This window comes from Bos mutus, chromosome 27, assembly GCF_027580195.1.
Source record: "Bos mutus isolate GX-2022 chromosome 27, NWIPB_WYAK_1.1, whole genome shotgun sequence".
Taxonomy (NCBI): Eukaryota; Metazoa; Chordata; class Mammalia; order Artiodactyla; family Bovidae; genus Bos; species Bos mutus.
Window position 1 is genome coordinate 38,700,916 of NC_091643.1, and position 19,965 is coordinate 38,720,880.

Genomic DNA, 19,965 nt, shown 5'->3' on the forward strand with positions numbered 1-19,965 from the left:
GCCTTAGGGAGCCACGGTCCAACTAGTGCAGAGATGGAGAGCCACGCTCCCCTCTGCCAGGCGGCTCTCCCCACACTCAAGAGTGGCTCCGGGCACATGCTTCACAGACCTGGGATGTGACTCTCTGAAGAGCTGGCATTTCCCACTCAAAGGTGAGACAGTCAGGGCTGCCTGGCTCCTAATTCCTTCTGTGCTTCCCTTTCACAGGCTGGTGGTTTGATGCCTGTGGTCCTTCCAACCTGAATGGAATGTACTACCCACAGAGGCAGAACACAAATAAGTTCAACGGTATTAAGTGGTACTACTGGAAGGGCTCCGGCTACTCACTTAAGGCCACGACCATGATGATCCGTCCAGCAGATTTCTAAACTCTGGCACCCACCTGAGGGACAATGTCTTGCCCTGTTTCCAGAGACTTGCTCCCAAAGCACTAAAAGACTGCACGCCGTCTCCGCATCCGGCTTGGACGAACTGCCCACTCGGTGCAGAAGGGGCCGTGAGCTCCCAGTGCGAGCCCCGTGAGGCTTACCCCTTGAACCCGCATCACTCAGTGAACCGACGCACAACCCCAGACAAGCCACAGCCTGGCGTGGTGACCCGGCAGAAAGCCTTCGGGAAGATAAATCTAAGCTCGCAAACGAGACTGACAATTTACAGACTCTGTTGTCACAACCAAGAATGTTACGCGCGAGTTGATCAGTAAATAACTGGAAAACAGAACACTTATGCTGTGTAGTAGAGATAACCTTGGAACTGCATTTTTCCAAGCACTGTTTATAGACTGTGTAAATATCTATATGTCCTGAATTCAGCATCGCTATCATAATTAAAAGGAAGAAAAAATTCTGCAAGCCATAAAAATACATTATATATTCAGGGATTTTTGTGAGAAGTGGTTATTAGTAGTTTTAATATTTGGAGAAGGAAAAACATAGCTAATGCATTTTTCTGCCTCCTCTTAGGAGCTTTAAATTTTCATTTTGAGAACAGCATATTTACGTGTGTATTGACAGCTTAGTTTTAAGTTAATGCTCAAATATATATATTTCAAAGTTTCCATGGTGAAAACTTTCAGGATCTCTGAAATTATTAATAGAAACGTGTTCTTTTGGTATATATGAAGATTGTACTATTTTTTCCTGCCTTGCTGTTAAATATGAAGGTATTTTTAGTAATTAAATATAACTTATTAGGTGAGAGGACCACATTTAACTTCTATGATAATATTTACAGCATTGTAATTTGATTATGAAACAAATGATTGTGCTTCATGACAAGGAAAATCTTGATTTTTAATGAAGAAAATTATACATTTAATTTCATGACAAACAGGCTTTCCTATCTTTTACTTACTATTGTAGAACAGAAGTCTTGTTTCTCTTCTACCAAGATGTATTTTAGGGAAGTAGGCTATAATGCAGTTTGTGGTTGAGAAACCTTTCCATTTGAAACAGTTACAAAGCTATGCTTCTCAAGCTAGATTCACCCCACAAGTTAGTCAGGGGAAAACCATAATTTGCATCAGTAACAATAACTTAAATCCTACTAAACTTAAACCAGGAGTCAACTTAAAAAAAAAGTGTTCTGGAGTGCAAAACCAAAATCTGCTATTTATATAATCAGATCAGATGCTCAGTCGTGTCCGACTCTTTGCGACCCCATGAATCGCAGCACGCCAGGCCTCCCTGTCCATCACCAACTCCCAGAGTTCACCCAGACTCCGTCCATCGAGCCATTTATATAATAGTATACGGAAATATTTACAGAACATTTCGAGAGCACAGATTTAAGCTCAGGACTGTGAAAACTCCTAGAATTTTAACTCTGTTGAAGTTCCAGGATACAATTAACACTAATAACATTTGTGTAATGCACCATAATTTGGAAGCCATTTCTCATAGATTCACAGTTGAGTCAGATGTTAGGAAACTTAGAGCCAAGTCTGCAGCCAGCGTTACCTGTGTCTGTCTCACCTTACGCTATTCTACCACTACATTTTTTCTTATCTAATTTATGTCATGCCCACATCTCCCCTTTCTGAACTTAGTTTCCTAACACCCAGGTGTTGCTGAGCAGACTCTGGACACACTTCTCACCATGCTGTACCTTCCCAACAAATACATTAACCAGCGAGTAACCTCCTGTCTCAGAACAGCTACTCTCAGTACGTGTAAGAAGGCACTGTAAATTTAACAGAGGGTGACTGTATACACGGCTTTGTACCGAGCTAAAAAACATCTGATAATAAGAAAATATCCCTGCTCCAGAAGAAACCATATGTTTTCATGATATCTCAATGACCATATGACAGACGCCGAGGTGGGGAAATGAAAATACAGGAAGAACTGGCAACAACACACTTCATTTACAGCACTTGTCCATGTAGGCAGATAAAGTGAGTTTCAAAGGTAAACATCACTATGTTACTCAGTGTTACATATACTCTCTCATGTCAGAGAATGGGGGGAATTTGCATCTTTACTTCACACTTCAACTCCTTACCTGGTATTTCAAACAACACGTCTTGCTGAGAGCAATTTTTCTTCTTCTTAAGAAAACATTTATAAAGCCAAGACCAAATCAAACAGCAGTCTCAAAAATGGAAACAGAAACAACAACTAAATAAGCCCCAGGGAGGTAAAGTTCCATTTCTTACTATGTGACAGTCATATGGCATTCTCAAAGCTGAAAAACCTGGAGACAGGTCACAGATTACAGATCATCAATTATCTTTCTGGCATAATCTTTTGAAAGAATAATCTGTTACAAACCAGTTAACATTTGAAAACAAAAGCCAACTTCTGCACAATCTGACTTCCAAACAAACCTGAAATTACCTACTTATTAATCTTTAAAAACACTGGAACCTGGAACTTTCCAACTAAGAATTTGAAATACCAGAAAGTCAGTAAAGCTGAAGTTAAGTTTTAGAAAAAACACCAAAACAGAAAGACCACATCATAATGCTAGCACGCGGCCACTTTTATGCCCATCAGTTCTGTTAACAGTAACAGCATTAATATTTGAAGTAGTAAGCCAGACAGAATAGCACTTTCTCAAAAATCTTGCCTTCTTTCATTACTGTGTTTCTCAATCCTAAGGACTTCCATAATTAAATTTTGGGGGATTATATTCCTCATGACTTTTTGAGGAATGGTCTCACATTTATTCCCACAAATAGACAAAATGCGTTAACTTTTGCAGATGTGTCATTTTAGTTATAAGTATAATTGCTATTGATTTAATTTTAAAAACCTTGAGTATGTATCTATGCCAATAACAATTTCCTGAAAATACCAAATTGCACTTATCATCATAAAATAATGTGTGACTTACAGGAGCTGCAGGGAAGTAGTTAGACAGTTCAAATGGTTCCTCGGAAATCCAGTGACCCATTTCCAAAGACCACAGTACCTGTAAGTGACAGAAGAAGCAGAGCACTTTTAATAAATCTATCAGGCTTTTAGTGGACAATAAACCAATCCCAGGGACGGGGGAGCCTGGTGGGCTGTCGTCTCTGGGGTCGCACAGAGTCAGACACGACTGAAGAGACTTAGCAGCAGCAGCAGACCACTTTAAAGATACAGCAAAACGAAAACAAAACAAAAAAACCCCAGCAGTAACTACACACTCCATGGAGCATCCTGAACACTGAAGGGCTATCAGAATCTTCAGGTTGTGTAAATGTTACAAATATTAATGAATGCTTGGTTAAGGAAAAACATCTCTGGATGGCTAGAAGCCTGGGTTATTATTATATCTGAGTGAGGCCAAATACTGAACACCACTCTACTTCTAAACATATGAAACACTACATCTTCCTAAATTCCAGTTTCCAATTTAGACAGTTGTTACAGACCATCTTAAGCAAATAACACAGAATCTCATTAATTAAAAAACTCCATATATTTGGAGACGATAGATCATAAACCTAATTTCAAAGAGCAAAACTTCTGGGGTGTAACTTTATTTTTATCATTTGCTAATATCTTTAGGAGAAGTTTTCTATAACACATTGGGAAATCCTTCTCACCCTTCAGAAGAGTAAAATGTCTCATATCATAAACAAGCTTTCATCATCATCATCATAACATTTTAGAATAATCAAAACAATGCTTTCGCTTTTACTTCAACAACACTTGAGATCCTGCACTCATCTCTATGATGAAACTTCCTGAATATCTGTGTGAATTAAACTGTGTGAATTAAAGTACAGCTAAAATAAACAAACTGAATTACGTAACTCACACTTATCTTTTTATCTGCAATTTCCTTCTTTCCTGCAGTCAGTGAATTCATTCTACGTCTCTAGAGTTGTGATGTAAAGTTTAAGGGTTTTTTGCGGACTTACTAGGAATGAAGTCTAAATCTTCCTTTTTGGTAGTTTCTAAACTTCGGACCTAGAGCCAGACATCCTGGAATGTGAAGTTAAGTGGGCCTTAGAAAGCATCACTACGAACAAAGCTAGTGGAGGTGATGGAATTCCAGTTGAGCTATTTCAAATCCTGAAAGATGATGCTGTTAAAGTGCTGCACTCAATATGCCAGCAAATTTGGAAAACTCAGCAGTAGCAACAGGACTTGAAGAGGTCAGTTTTCATTCCAATCCCAAAGAAAGGCAATGCCAAAGAATGCTCAAACTACCGCACAATTGCACTCATCTCACATGCTAGTAAAGTAATGCTCAAAATTCTCCAAGCCAGACTTCAGCAATACATGAACTGTGAACTTCCTGATGTTCAAGCTGGTTTTAGAAAAGGCAGAGGAACCAGAGATCAAATTGCCAACATCCGCTGGATCATGGAAAAAGCAAGAGAGTTCCAGAAAAACATCTGTTTCTGCTTTGTTGACTATGTCAAAGCCTCTGACTGTGTGGATCACAATAAACTGTGGAAAATTCTGAAAGACATGGGAATACCAGACCACCTGACCTGCCTCTTGAGAAATCTGTATGCAGGTCAGGAAGCAACAGTTAGAACTGGACATGGAACAACAGACTGGTTCCAAATAGGAAAAGGAGTACGTCAAGGCTGTATATTGTCACCCTGCTTATTTAACTTATATGCAGAGTACATCGTGAGAAACGCTGGACTGGAAGAAGCATAAGCTAGAATCAAAATTCCCAAGAGAAATATCAATAACTTCAGATACGCAGATGACACCACCCTTACGGCAGAAAGTGAGGAGGAACTAAAAAGCCTCTTGATGAAAGTGAAAGTGAAGAGTGAAAAAGTTGGCTTAAAGCTCAACATTCAGAAAATGAAGATCATGGCATCTGGTCCCATCACTTCATGGGAAATAGATGGGGAAACAGTGGAAACACTGTCAGACTTTATTTTTTGGGGCTCCAAAATCACTGCAGATGGTGACTGCAGCCATGAAATTAAAAGACGCTTACTCCTTGGAAGGAAAGTTATGACCAACCTAGACAGCATATTCAAAAGCAGAGACATTACTTTGCCAACAAAGGTCCATCTAGTCAAGGCTATGGTTTTTCCTGTGGTCATGTATGGATGCGAGAGTTGGACTGTGAAGAAAGCTGAGTGCCGAAGAATTGATGCTTTTGAACTGTGGTGTTGGAGAAGCCTCCTGAGAGTCCCTCAGACTGCAAGGAGATCCAACCAGTCCATTCTGAAGGAGATCAGCCCTGGATTTCTTTGGAAGAAATGATGCTAAAGCTGAAACTCCAGTACGTTGGCCACCTCATGCGAAGAGTTGACTCATTGGAAAAGACTCTGATGCTGGGAGGGATTGGGGGCAGGAGGAGAAGGGGACAACAGAGGATGAGATGGCTGGATGGCATCACTGACTCGATGGACGTGAGTGTGAGTGAACTCCAGGAGATGGTGATGGACAGGGAGGCCTGGCGTGCTGCGATTCATGGGGTCACAAAGAGTCGGACACGACTGAGCGACTGAACTGAACTGAAACTTCAGAATCATTCATGGAATATCAGTCTGAAATATCTCCTTTTTAATATTAAACCTAGTACTTACCCAACATGGGACAGCATTTTGTTTTGTTTCTAAGACAAAGTGAGTATGATGGTGGAATAAAGATAAGAACGGAATACAGGGTCTGAATGGCCATTCTCAGCACTGGCCCAGATCTTACTTTCAACAGATGCGTTTACTTACTCAACAGCCATTTCTTTCTGCTCACGATCCATTCATCTGTGAACAACTTATTGAAAGCCTACCAAGCTGGCTCCTGGAAATCCAGGAGGATTTACCCTAGAAAGATTTACCTTCTTGCGGGAGGCATGAGGGGAAACCACAAACGCTGATTTCTCCAAAGCAGTGCTGGGCACACTTACAAGAGGAAGCAAACTAGCTCAGGCCGGGAGAGCCACGACAGGGTCCACAGAGGGGCTGACACTGAGTAAACGTTCACGAGGCAAAGGCAGAGACAGGCCGAGAGGAGAAGGCATCTCAGCACAGGGAGCCCACGTGTCAGGACGGCACTGAAGCAGGCGCTTTCTTTTGGCTGCAGTAGAGGCAGCTTTGGAAGAGGCGGTCAGAAAATAGGGTCGGCGGCTCCACACGGTAGGGAAGGTTTGCTAGCATACCCTGTTTCCAGCCCTGTGTGCCAAGGACATCAGTGCAAACACAACTGCTGGGGAGGAGAGTCAGAAGACACATCACAGGAGACGGAACAAACAGCCCGCGGCGTGGGGCTCACACTGACACAGTGGGAAAGGGGTGAAAAAACGGAGAAAACCTGCCTCCATTAGAGAGAGAGCAATGAGCTGGGTCCTCAGGGATCCTAATCTTCAAACAGATCTGTGTGTACCTGGGCGTTTTGTCATTGAATTCTCTTTTTCTTTCCCCCTGATTTTTGCTGTGTAACCAACATTAAAAAAACAAAAAACAAAAAACAACAACTTAATGTATTAATTCAGTGAAAGAAGGTATTAGAAAATTTATAACTCTAGACTGAAATCATGTTTGTACACAGTTCTATATGGGTGGTTAAAATAACCCACTGCAGTAACATACTGTTTGCCTTACTTTTATCGGTCAATGTATGTTATCATTTACAGAGACACATTAGCTCCCTACAAACTCATATAATTAGCCCTGGACATAAACTGTGGAAAGTTTCAAATCAGGTTCATTTCCGACATGAAGCATGTGGAAGAGCAGCACAGTGAGAAACACCACATTGCAATGAGAGAATCCAGGGAACCAGCCTTAAAAATGGCTTTGGAATTTGAGTTCAAATGGAATCCACATTAAAATGTCAACTGACTTAAACAATCTCTGGGAGAAAATTTACGTTCTCTGAATGTGTCCCTTTCTAAATATTTTGAAAATAAAACCATCAGGCATCTACAGTAGCATTTTGGTGAGTGAATTAATAAATTTAATTTATGTAGGCGTCCAAGGAATGAATACTGTACAGAGATAGTAGAAAACATTGATTGTAATGAAATCATCAAATCAGACTGTACTTTTTTTTAGAGTGTAAATTTTTTGCTTTAGTGTTTTCATTAGCTAGATTTATCTCTACCTTCAGTTCAGTTCAGTTCAGTTGTTCAGTCGTGTCCGACTCTTTGCGACCTCATGAATCGCAGCACGCCAGGCCTCCCTGTCCATCACCAACTCCCGGAGTTCACTCAGACTCACGTCCATCGAGTCAGTGATGCCATCTAGCCATCTCATCCTCTGTTGTCCCCTTCTCCTCCTGCCCCCAATCCCTCCCAGCATCAGTGTCTTTTCCAATGAATCAAATCTTTATCTTAGTAGAGTATTCAAAGGGAGGAAAACCTACTCTGTAAGATGGCAGTTAAGGCTGCAAGTTTAGTTAAAAATAAAAGGTTAGGGACTTCCCTGGTTGTCCAGTGGCTAAGACTCCAAGCTCCCTGGGTTTGATCCTTGGTCCGGTAACTAGATCCCACATGTCACAACTAAGAGTTAGCATGCTGCAACTAAAGATTCTGCTTGCCGCAAGGAAAACTGAAGACCATAAGTGCAGCAACTAAGACCCAGAGCAAATAAATACATAAAAACAGTAAATAAATAAACAAAAGTCAGTACTAAATCAACAAGGTTAACTGGGTATATATTTCTCATAATAAACATGAAAGAATGAAAATAATCAAGAAGTTATCTAAAGCAAGAATGGGCTGCATGAATACAGAGGACCAAATCCCATGAACACAGCCCTTAAAATGAGCGCCGAGTTATTTCAGCATCCACTGCAAATGAATATATTTCTAACATTTTAAAAACTATTACTCATAAAACTTGAACCCTGTTGATGAATTTAAATAGGACCCATTTTCTTGCTCTATTATTGGATTAATAGTTAACGATCAGAGAGCTTCCCATAATGTAGGACTGACTATGCAATTAATTCCATACCAGGCAAAACTCAAACAGTTTTCTCTCATTTTATATCTACCTCCTCATTTGAACAGGGTGAGGAATGTAACTACAGCAAACCCAAGCCAGACAATGGCTCTGAGATTAAATGCAGGTCAAAAAGAGCATCAGACACAAGGAAGAAAATGAAGCCTACTACAATTAAACAGAGCAAAGTGAACATAACTTATTTTCACCATCCCATAAGCCTCAACTAAAACAATGGAACTAAGAGGAATGGGGAAAAAGGCAGATAAAACATGATGATGCTTTGAAGTTGCGAAGAAGGTGGATAAGTGGTAACTGACCTGGAACAGCAAAGAAAGCTCAAGCTTAAATGTCTAGAAAGGGAGTCAGCATTAAATTCCTTCCACAGATTACCAGGAAAGCCGGGAAAGTGGTAGTACCAACCTGTGAAAATGCAATGTAGAACAGAATGAGAAAAAGAAATATCCTACCTCCTGCCCACTCTTTTCTGGAATAAGACTAAAATCAGACAGACTTTCTGGGAGCAGTGGTGAGAAGTAGGGACAACTTCTATAGCAGAGCCCTCACCCCAAAACACGAGCACAGAACCATGATTTGTCGGGGAAACCAGTCAGCTCAGGGAAAAAACGATATACAGATAATGACACACGGACTTCCCTCTGTCAAACACCTCCACTTTATCAGAAGATTTATACACTCAGGCAAACAGGATTTCAATCAGGTTTTTAGTCCTCATTATTAAACATGACTTTCTTCTCATTGGATAAAAGCCTCTAGTATGAAAACAGAAAACAAAACAAACCAAAGGGAATTCCTGGGATGACAGTGATGGGAAGTCCCAGGATACCAGCTGCTTGGGAGACCAAGGGAAAACCAGTCTCAAGGGGAGCAGAAGAACAAAGGGATTCAGGGGTGGGAACCCCAAGAAAAACAGATGGGACTGGAAAATTATCCGGTGTGCAAACAATTATGGAGAAAAAACTAAAATGCTTTTAGAAATTTTTGCAGTGAGTTAGTGGTAGGCACATAGAAAAAAAAACTAGGTAATGAAAATGACTGTCAATGACTAGCTTAATGACTGTCAATGATAAGCTTAAGAAAAACAAACAGAAATTACCGAAAACAAAATAGCATCACAGTATATAATATGGCTCGGCTTAAACAGCATTCACAGTCATCTGTGCGTACGTAGATGTGAGTGAGTGCGTATTTATATGCATATATAACATGGCAAACAAAAACCAGACCATACTGGGTAGATGGGGAGGGGACGTGTACGTCATAGTGAAAGCTATACAGTCGTATTTTAATCTTCTATAGAGGACGGCTACAGATGATGTCTATGAGAAAGAAAAAAAAAACAACCCAGGAAAAGCATTTTATTTAGAAATATGCAAATAAAATATCAGAAAGATATTTTAGTAGAGAGTCTGGGCTGGGAAATAACATGTCAGGGAGTGCCATTTCTATTAGAGGCCTCATAAATTACATTTGATTCTGAAAACATTTCATTTGGGGTAATTTTACCCTTATGAAAGAACTGCCAAAAGAGCACAAAGAGTTCTTTGCCAGTCACCTAGATTCCTGTATAGTCCATGGGGTCACTTCACTAGACGCCTCTAACGTGTAAGTCTCCAACTTAGCTCTTCTCTTACAGAAGTGCACTGCACCTAGAACCAGCTCGTCACTGTCTACAAAAACATCCTGATGGACTTGTAACTGGAACTGAGTTGATTCTATAATTTAAAAATAAGGAGAAATGGCGAGTTAAAAAAATACTGAGCTTCCCAATTCAAAAACCTAGTATCTATTTCCTTTTATTTAGGTCTTTAAAATTTTTTTTCTTAAGTGTTTTGTAGTTTCCAGTATACAGATCCTGCAAATATTCTGTCAGATTTAGTTCAATATTTCAACTTATGGGGTTGCTAATATAAATGGCATTAAAAAAAAATTGGAATTCCATAGCTAGTAAACAGAAATACAACCAAATTTTGTATATTGACCAAAAACATCTTGATGGACTTGTAACTGGAAATGAGTTGATTCTATAGTTTAAAAATAAGGAGAAATGATGAGTTAAAAAAATATTGAGCTTCCCAATTCAAAAACCTAGTATCTATTTCCTTTTATTTAGGTCTTTTAAATTTTTTTTTTTTTTCCGGAAGTGTTTTGTAGTTTCCAGTATACAGATCCTGCAAATATTCTGTCAGATTTAGTTAAATATTTCAATTTCTGGGGTTGCTAATATAAATGGCATTTTAAAAAAATTGGAATTCCCAGTGTTCATAGCCAGTAAACAGAAATACAACCAAATTTTGTATACTGACTATGTAACCTGTTGGAGAAGGCAATGGCACCCCACTCCAGTACTCTTGCCTGGAAAATCCCATGGACAGAGGTAGGCTGCAGTCCATGGGGTTGCGAAGAGTTGGACACGACTGAGCGACTTCACCTTCACTTTTCATTTTCATGCATTGGAGAAGGAAATGGCAACCCACTCCAGTGTTCTTGCCTGGAGAATCCCAGGGACTGGGGAGCCTGGTGAGCTGCCGTCTATGGGGTCGCACAGAATCGGCCACGACTGAAGCGACTTAGCAGCAGCAGCATGTAATCTGTAATCTTGCTTAACTCAACTTACTAGCTGTAGGAGTTTTTCTGTAGACATGTTCACATCATCTATGTAGACAATCATGTCTTACGTAAATAGACAGTTTTACTTCTTTCTCAATCTATGTGCATACTTTTTCTTGCTGGTTAGGACTTCCAATACAATGCAGAGAGGAGCAGTGAAAGCATTAAAGTTGCCTAGACAACTTTGTGAGACAGATTAATTTGGTTTATTATAATAGCATAAACCCAAATTGTTCTTGAATATAAATTAATGTGTCTATGGAAAGCACAAGATTTTTTTTTTTAAGTAAAAAAGTCATCTATTCTTATTTGGTACTCAGTTCAGTTCAGTTCAGTCACTCAGTCGTGTTCAGCTCTTTGCGACCTCATGAATCACAGCACGCCAGGCCTCCCTGTCCATCACCATCTCCTGGAGTTCACTCAAACTCACGTCCATCGAGTCAGTGATGCCATCCAGCCATCTCATCCTTTGTTGTCCCCTTGTCCTCCTGCCTCCAATCCCTCTCACCATCAGAGTCTTTTCCAATGAGTCAACTCTTCGCATGAGGCGGCCAAAGTACTGGACTTTCAGCTTTAGCATCATTCCTTCCAAAGAACACCCAGCGCTGATCTCCTTTAGGATGGACTGGTTGGATCTCCTTGCAGTCCAAGGGACTCTCAAGAGTCTTCTCCAACACCACAGTTCAAAAGCATCAATTCTTCGGCACTCAGCTTTCTTCACAGTCCAACTCTTGCATCCATACATGACCACTGGAAAAACCATAGCCTTGACTAGATGGACCTTTGTTGGCAAAGTAACGTCTCTGCTTTTGACTATGCTGTCTAGGTTGGTCATAACTTTCCTTCCAAAGAGTATCTTTTAATTTCATGGCTGTAATCACCATCTGCAGTGATTTTGGAGCCCCCCAAAATAAAGTCTGACACTGTTTCCACTGTTTCCCCATCTATTTCCCATGAAGTGATGGGACCAGATGCCATGATCTTCGTTTTCTGAATGTTGAGCTTTAAGCCAACTTTTTCACTCTTCTCTTTCACTCTAATTATCACAGCTTTTATAGGTTCTTCAACTCTCTAATCCCTATAAAACAGAACATTCTGAAGGATCAAAAGAACTAAATGCCACTTTCTGGATCAGAACCAATTAAACTATTTTTTTTTTCCTTAAACATTCACTTTGTTATTTAATCACTAAGTTGCGTTCCGATTCTTTGCAACCCCATAGACTATACCCTGCCAGGCTCCTCTGTCCATGGGATTTCCCAGCCAAGAAAACTGGAGTGGGTTGTCATTTCCTTCTCCAGGGGATTTCCCAGACCCAGGGACTGAATCCGCATCTCCTGCATTGCCCTGCATCTCAATGCCTTGTTGTGATTAAAAGGGCTTGCATAACTCAGTGAAGCTATGAGCCATGCTCTGCACGGCCACCTGAGACAAATGAGTCATATGTCTCCACATGGATGCATGTCTCCACCCGAGACAGTGGAGAGTTCTGATAAAATGTGATGCACTGGAAGAGGGAATGGCAAACCAATCCAGTATAGTTGCCACGAGAAACCCATGAGCTGTATAAAAAGGCAAAAAGATACGACACTGAAAGATGAGTCCTCCAGTTTGGGAGGTGTCCAATGTGCTACTGGGGAAGAGCAGAGGACAACTACTCATAGCTCCAGAAAGGATGAAGTGGCTGGGCCAAAGCAGAAATGACATTCAGCTGTCGATCTGTCTGGTGATCAAAGTAAAATCTGATCCTGTAAAGAACAGTACTGCATAGGATCCTGGAATGTTAGGTCCATGAATCAAGGTAAACTGGACATGGTCAAACAGGAGATGGCAAGAGTAACATCAACATCTCAGGAATCAGTGAACTAAAAGGGACTGGTATGGGTGAATTTAATTCAGCTGACCATTATATCTACTACTGTAGGCAAAAATCCCTTACAAGAAATAGAGTATCCCTCATAATCAATAAAAAAGTCCAAAATGCAGTACTTGGGTGCAACCTCAAAAATGACAGAATGACCTTGGTTCATTTCCAAGGCAAAACATTAAACATCACAGTAATTCAAGTCTATGTCCCAACCACTGATGCCGAAGAAGCTGAAGTTGATTAGTTCTATGAAGACCTAGAAGACCTTCTAGAACTAACACCAAAAAAAGATGTCTTACTCATCATAGGAGATTGGGAGTGCTGAAGTAGGAAGGCAAGAGATACCCAGAGCAACAAGCAAGTTTTGCCTTGGAGTATAAAATGAAGCAGGCAAAGGCTAACAGAATTGTGTCAAGAGAACACACTGGTCATAGCAAACACACTTTTTCAACAACAGGGGGCTTCCCTGGTGGCTCAGAGGTTAAAGCGTCTGCCTGCAATGTGGGAGATCTGGGTTCAATCCCTGGGTTGGGAAGATCCCGTGGAGAAGGCAATGGCAACCCACTCCAGTATTCTTGCCTGGAGAATCCCATGGACGGAGGAGCTTGGTGGGCTACAGTCAACGGGTCACAAAGAGTTGGACATGACTGAGCGACTTCACTTTCACTTTTCTTTTTTCAACAACACGAGAGACAGCTTTACACGTGGACATCACCAGATGCTCAATACCAAAATCAGATTGATTACATTCTCTGTAGTCAAAGATGGAGATGCTATATACAGTCAGCAAAAACACAACCTGGGGCTGATTGTGGCTCAGATCATCAGCTTCTCATAGCAAAATTCAGGCTTAAACTAAAGAAAGTGGGGAAAACCACTAGGTCAGCCAGGTACGACTTAAATCAAATCCCCTATGATTATACAGCAGAGGTGACCAATGGATTCAGAGTATTAGATCTAGTAATAGAGAGCCTGAAAAACTATGGACAGAGATTCATAATATTGTACAGGAGGCAGTGAACAAAACCATCCCAAAGAAAAAGAAAAGCAAGAAGGCAAAGTGGCTGTCTGAGAAAGTTTTACAAAAAGCTGAAGAAAGAAGAGAAGCAAAAAGCAACAGAGAAAGGGAAAGGGGAAAGGTACACCCAATTAAATGCAGAGTTCCACAGAATAGCAAGGAGAGATAAGGGCTTCTTCAATGGACAATGTAAAAACTAGAGGAAAGAAGGAGAAAGACTTGAGATCACATCAAGAAAATTAGAAACATTTCATCCAAAAACGGCACAATAAAGGACAGAAATGGTAAAGATCTAACGAAACAGAAGAGATCAAGAAGAGATGGAAAGAATACCCACAAGAACTGTACAAAAAAGATCATAAAGACCCAGATAACTGTGATGGTGTGGTCACTCACCCAGAGCCAGACATTCTGGAGTGTGAAGACAAGTGGGCCTTAGGAAGCACAGCAGACAATAAAGCTAACAGAGATGACGGAATTCCGGCAGAATTATTTAAAATCCTAAAAGATAATGCTATCAAAGTGCTCCTCAGGTGGTGCAGTGGTAAGGAATACACCCACCAACGCAGAAGACACAAGAGACACAGGTTTGATGTCTGGGTCTGGAAGATCCCCTGGAGTAGGAAATGGCAACCCATTCCAGTATTCTTGCCTGGGAAATTCCATGGAGAGAGGAGCCTGGTGGTCCCTGGGATCGAAAAGAGTCAGACACGACTGAGCACACGCACACACATCCAAGTGCAGCTCAATATGTCAGCAAGTCTGTAAACCCAGCAACGGCCAAAGGACTGGAGAAGGTCGAGTATCACCCTAATTCCCAAGAAGGGCAGTACTAAAGAATGTGCTAACCGTCAGACAGTCACACGCATCTCTCACCTAGAAAGGTTATGCTCAAAATCCTGCATGCTAGGCTTCAGCATACGTGAACTGAGAACTTAAAGATGTTCAAGCTGGGTTTAGAAAAGGCAGAGGAACCAGAGATCAAATTGCCAGCACTCACTGAATCATAGAGAAAGCAAGAGTATTTTAGAAAAACATCTACCTCTGTTTCACTGACTGTGCTGAAGTCTTTGATTCTGTGGATCATGACAAACTGTGGAAAACTCTTTAAGAGATGAGAATACCAGACCCGTCTCCTGAGAAACTTTTATGCAGGTAAGGAATCAACAGTTAGAACCTTCTATGGAACAACTGGTTCAGGATTGAGAAAGGAGTACAACTAGGCTGTTTACTGTCACCTGTTTATTTAACTTATACACAGAGCACATCATGTGAAATGCTGGGCTGGATGAATTACAAGCTAGAATCAAGACTGCTGAGAGAAATATCAACAACCTCAGATATGCGGATGATGCTACTCTAATGGTAGAAAGTGAAGAACTAAAGAACCTCTTGATGCAGGTGAAAGAGGAGAGTGAAAAAACTGGCTTAAAACCTAGTATTAAAAAAAGTAAGATCATGGCATCCGGTCTCATCACTTCATGGCAAATAGATGGGGAAAATGTGGAAGCAGTGACAGATTTCCTCTTCTTGGGCTCTAAAATCAATGCAGATGGTGACTGCACCCATGACATTAGAAAACGATTGCTTCTTGGCAGGAAAGCTATGACAAACCTAGACAGTGTGTTAAAAACAAAGACATCGCTTTGCTGACAAAGGTCCATAGAGTCAAGGCTAAGGTCTTTCTAGTAATCAAGTATGGATGTGAGAACTGGACCATAAAGAAGGCAGAGTACCAAAGAATTGATGTTTTCAAACTGTGGTGCTGGAGAAGTTTCTTGAAAGTCCCCTGGACAACAAGGAGATCAAACCAGTCAACCTTAAAGGAAATCAACTGTGAATGCTGATTGGAAGGACTGATGCTGAAGTTCCAATACTTTGACTGCCTGATGCGAACAGCTGACTCATTGGAAAAGACCCTGATGCTCGGAAAGACTGAAGGCAGAAAAAAGGGCAGTAGAGGATGAGACAGTTGGATAACATCACCAATTAAATGAACATGAACTTGGGCCAACTCTGGGAGATGGTGAGGGACAGGGAAGCCTGCTGTGATGCAGTCCATGGGGTCTCGAAGAATCGGACATGATTTGGTGACTGAACAACAACTCCGGCATTGGCAGGAGATTCTTTACCACTGAGATACAAGGGTAATGTTCACTTTAATTTCTTAATAGTTTACTGTCTAAAAAATTTTATTCAGTAGTCTTAAAAATTAATTTATTCAGAGTATTTAACAAGCAAAGACACTAAACAAGTTACCCTTAATTTTTTGCGTCTCAAAAAAAAAAAAAGAGGGAAAACAATAGTTATTTCCATGTATAAGAGATTTTAGAAGGTCAGGATGAGAGAAAAGCAAATTGTGAAAGGGATCTTAGGTTGCACATGAAAAACTCAATGATTCCAGATGATTCACTGCTGGTGTTAATAACCACAACTACAATAGGAAGCTGATGTAACTGACTTGAGAGCATTACTAATTGGCTTGAAACCATTTATTAACATTCACAATGTCTTAGTGTAATTGTAATATTGTTTATTCCTAGTTTCTAAATAGCCAGGCTAATCAATCATTGTTTTTGGACTTGTCTCCAGACCATACCACCTACCATACACAACTGTTAAACTCAACTGCATTTTGGGACTAAGAACAGAGTGTGAACATAGCAGCCAAGGGGAAAAAATGGGGGTGTCTGCTCTATGGGAAAAGTCAACAATACTCTTTGAATACAAAGAACTTCATATTGTATAAAATGCCAATTAAGTAATTAAAATTCAAATCTGATGGTTTAGAAACTTGTGCCACAGATTTAATCCAAGGGAATCTAGTTGATTTCAAACAGGTTGAAAGTATATGTATTTTCTCCTTTAATTATTGAAAAGAAATAATTAAATTAAATAATTAAATAAAATTAAACTTTCTGCCCTTCCATCTCCAGTAGTCATGCACCGATGTGAGAGTTGGACCCTAAAGAGGGTTGAATGTGGAAGAATTGATGCTTTCAAACTGTGGTGTTGGTGAAGACTCTTCAGAGTCTCTTGGACTGCAAGGAGATCCAACCAGTCCCTCCTAAAGGAAATCAGCCCTGAATATTCATTGGAAGGACTGATGCTGAAGCTGAAGCTCCAACACTTTGGCCACCTGATGCCAAGAGCCGACTCACTGGAAAAGACCTTGATGCTGGGAGACACTGAAGGCAGGAGAAGGGGACAACAGAGGATGAGATGGTTGGATGGCATCATCGATTCAATGGACATGAGTTTGAGCAAACTCTGGGAGATAGTGAAGGATAGGGAAGACTGGCGTGCTGCAGTCCATGGGGTCGCAAAGAGTTGGACATGACTGAACAACTGGAAAACAACAACAATCCTTCCCCACATCAATTGGGGTTAAAAACAAAACACATACAACCCTTTGTTGTAAGAGTCCGTGGAGACACAGAAACATATATTCAGCGTTTGCAAATTTCTTCTTTCTTATCCAAGAGTAACAAAACTGGTCACTGCTAATTTTTAAAATTTTAAGCTAATAACAGAACTATAAAAATAAAATTATATTTTACTCATCAGATCTCATAGATTCTTTACCTCGGTTATAAGAGTAATTGATTTTCCTCAAACAATAAAACCTTAAGAGAATTTGCTACTGGGTCCATTGCTTTGCCTTTTTCTAGAAAGAATAATGATATTTATGCTTTTTCCCACAAAGAGACAGTTATCATGTACCGTTTAACACAGAACCCAGGCAAGTGGGTTAAACCAATGCCCATCTCTTTATAGGTCTGTGACAAGAGGCAAGTTAGTTAACTTTTTTATCATATGAAAATATATTATTATAGATTACAAAAATACACATGTAGTTAATGAAAGTGCTGTGGCAATAAAGTTGTTTCTAGATTAAGCTTCAGGATAAAAAATTGCGGCTATCAACAGTGTAACTTGTAATAACCATGTAATAGGATGCTTAAGTCCTGAACACTTTAGAGCCAGAAAACAGAGGAGGTCTGGTCTCCCAGAAAGACCAACTTGAACTGGCTAAGTTTCAAGGCAACGATGTTTGCTCCAAAGTAAGTACTTCCAACACATCTCAGAACACCAAGAAATGTTTTCTATAATGCCATCAAGTCACTTAAAAAAAACAAGCCTGTCCAGTAGTCTGCCTTGGTGAGGCAACTTTCCACAGGATTTTAAAATTGAGGTGAAATTCACATAATACACAAGTAACCATTTTAAAGTGTCCGGCCCAGTGGCATTTAGTTCATTGTTGTGCAATCACCACCTCTTTCTAGTTTTGAAACTTCTGGGTCAGGCCAGGGATACACCCCGTACCCATTAAGTGATTACTCCTCATCCTCTTCTCTCTTCCAGCCTGGTTAACTGCTAATCAGCCTTCTGTCTAAGGACCTTCCCCTTTCAGGTCCATCATACGAAAGGAATCTTTCAATATGTGATCTTCTGGCTTCTTTCATTTGGCTTCAAGGTTTCAAGATTTGAAGGGAGACTAGCAACAGGTGTCAAAAAAACAAGCTTGTTTAATAACAGTAAATGAGTACCGAGTGTTCCCTGGACATGGCCTGCCTTACTTGTCATGCAGCTGGGGAGCGGCAAGGCTGGGAGCAAAAGTCACTCTTACCCATTGATCTTTTCAAAACACAAAGAGGTGGTGTGCAGTCACACAAAGAATATCAAAGTTTAAGGAAGCAAAAAATCAAAATATCCTCTAGGCTACCTCTGGAATTAGATGCCAGAAAGTCCATGGCCTATGGATGGAGGAAAAGCTGAATTCAAACCTCAAATTCACCATTTGCAAGCACTGTGACTGTGAGCAATCTATTAGAAATGCTCAAGTCTCAGTTTCCACTTTGAAACATTGAGACTATCAATAGTATAACTTTCAATAACCATGATGGGAAAGATTGAAGGCAGGAGGAGAAGGGGATGACACAGGGTGAGATGGCTGGATGGCATCACCAACTCAATGGACATGAGTTTGAACAAACTCCAGGAGATGGTGAAGGACTGGGAAGCCTGGCGTGCTACAGTCCACGGGGTCACAAAGAGTCGGACACGACTCTGAACCACAACACTGACAAGCTGAGCATACGCAGGTCTCCCAGCAAGGCAGCCCCACACCTTCACTTTTCTGTGTGACCAACATCATACACATTCTCAGACACGCCCACTGGGCACCAGCTCTCCCCTGTGTGGTCCTGAGACCAGCAGCCAAAACATCATGTTGGGGCAAATGAAGAACCCGAGACCCAGACCCACGGAGTCAGAATCTGCACTTTAATAAGAGCCTCAAGTGATTCACAGGTGTTTAAGGTTTGAAAAGCATGGCTTCAGATGTCTCAAAAAAGGGGGTGGGGGCATGGCAGGAAACCCAAAACTTAACACAACCTATTTAACCAAAACAAAAAAACAAGCAATAAAGTGCTAAAAATAAGTAGCTAAGAATTCTTCTCCCTTTTGTAAGAGATATTAACTTGACAGAGACTAAATACCAGATGTGAAGAGGAAAACAGAAGCTACATGTTGATATGTACTTGAACGTTCTTACGAAAATGTCTGGCTATATCACATGCAGGCACTGAAGTTAAGATTTATTCTGCTTATATTTTACCCAATCTTTTCCAGGCTGCGAAAATGAAAACGGGTTATTCTTGGATTTCAAAGCTTAACTGCTCACAATGAGCCACTTTTTACATATTGCTCAGTAGAGAGCCTGGTGACCCGGAATTTCACCAGGGTACTTAAATGTGAAGTCCAAACATCTTTATAAAAAACACAAGCTCTACTTTTCTTATCAAAACGAAAACAAAGAAATAAATATAACACATTCCAATGTAACTAAAATAAACAGCAGAAACATCACTGTATGAAAACAAAGCAGAAATTATTATTACCATCTCTGATAATAAACCAAATATTATGGCTACTAAGAGCAATCACTGTTTTTTGTTCTTTCTGTGAATTTGAGTTATAAGATGGTTTTCCTTAAATGAGCATCAGGTCATCTTATTTTCATGAATCTTAACAAGAAACACACGAACTACATGGGCACTTCTGTAATTTATAATGATGCACAATCTTTTTAAA

At 40.5% G+C, this 19,965-nt stretch overlaps 2 protein-coding genes across 7 annotated transcripts in view; one reads left to right on the forward strand and one right to left on the reverse strand.

Annotated features, from left to right (window-relative positions):
- The window catches only part of ANGPT2 (angiopoietin 2), a 57,561-nt gene extending 56,681 nt beyond the window's left edge, over positions 1–880 (forward strand). The window contains exon 9 of the mRNA XM_005886927.3: positions 208–880. Within this exon, the coding sequence (XP_005886989.1) occupies positions 208–368 (161 nt within the window). The 3' untranslated portion in view covers positions 369–880. The remainder of the gene's footprint in view (positions 1–207) is intronic.
- The window catches only part of MCPH1 (microcephalin 1), a 232,036-nt gene that overhangs the window by 130,438 nt on the left and 81,633 nt on the right, over positions 1–19,965 (reverse strand). For 5 of the 6 annotated variants that reach the window (XM_070364262.1, XM_005886929.2, XM_070364264.1 and 2 more), the window contains one exon: positions 3,337–3,414. In XM_070364262.1, the coding sequence (XP_070220363.1) occupies positions 3,337–3,414 (78 nt within the window). Of the gene's footprint in view, positions 1–3,045; positions 3,415–19,965 lie in introns of those variants that run through there. The other variant, XM_070364261.1, reaches the window with a different exon arrangement.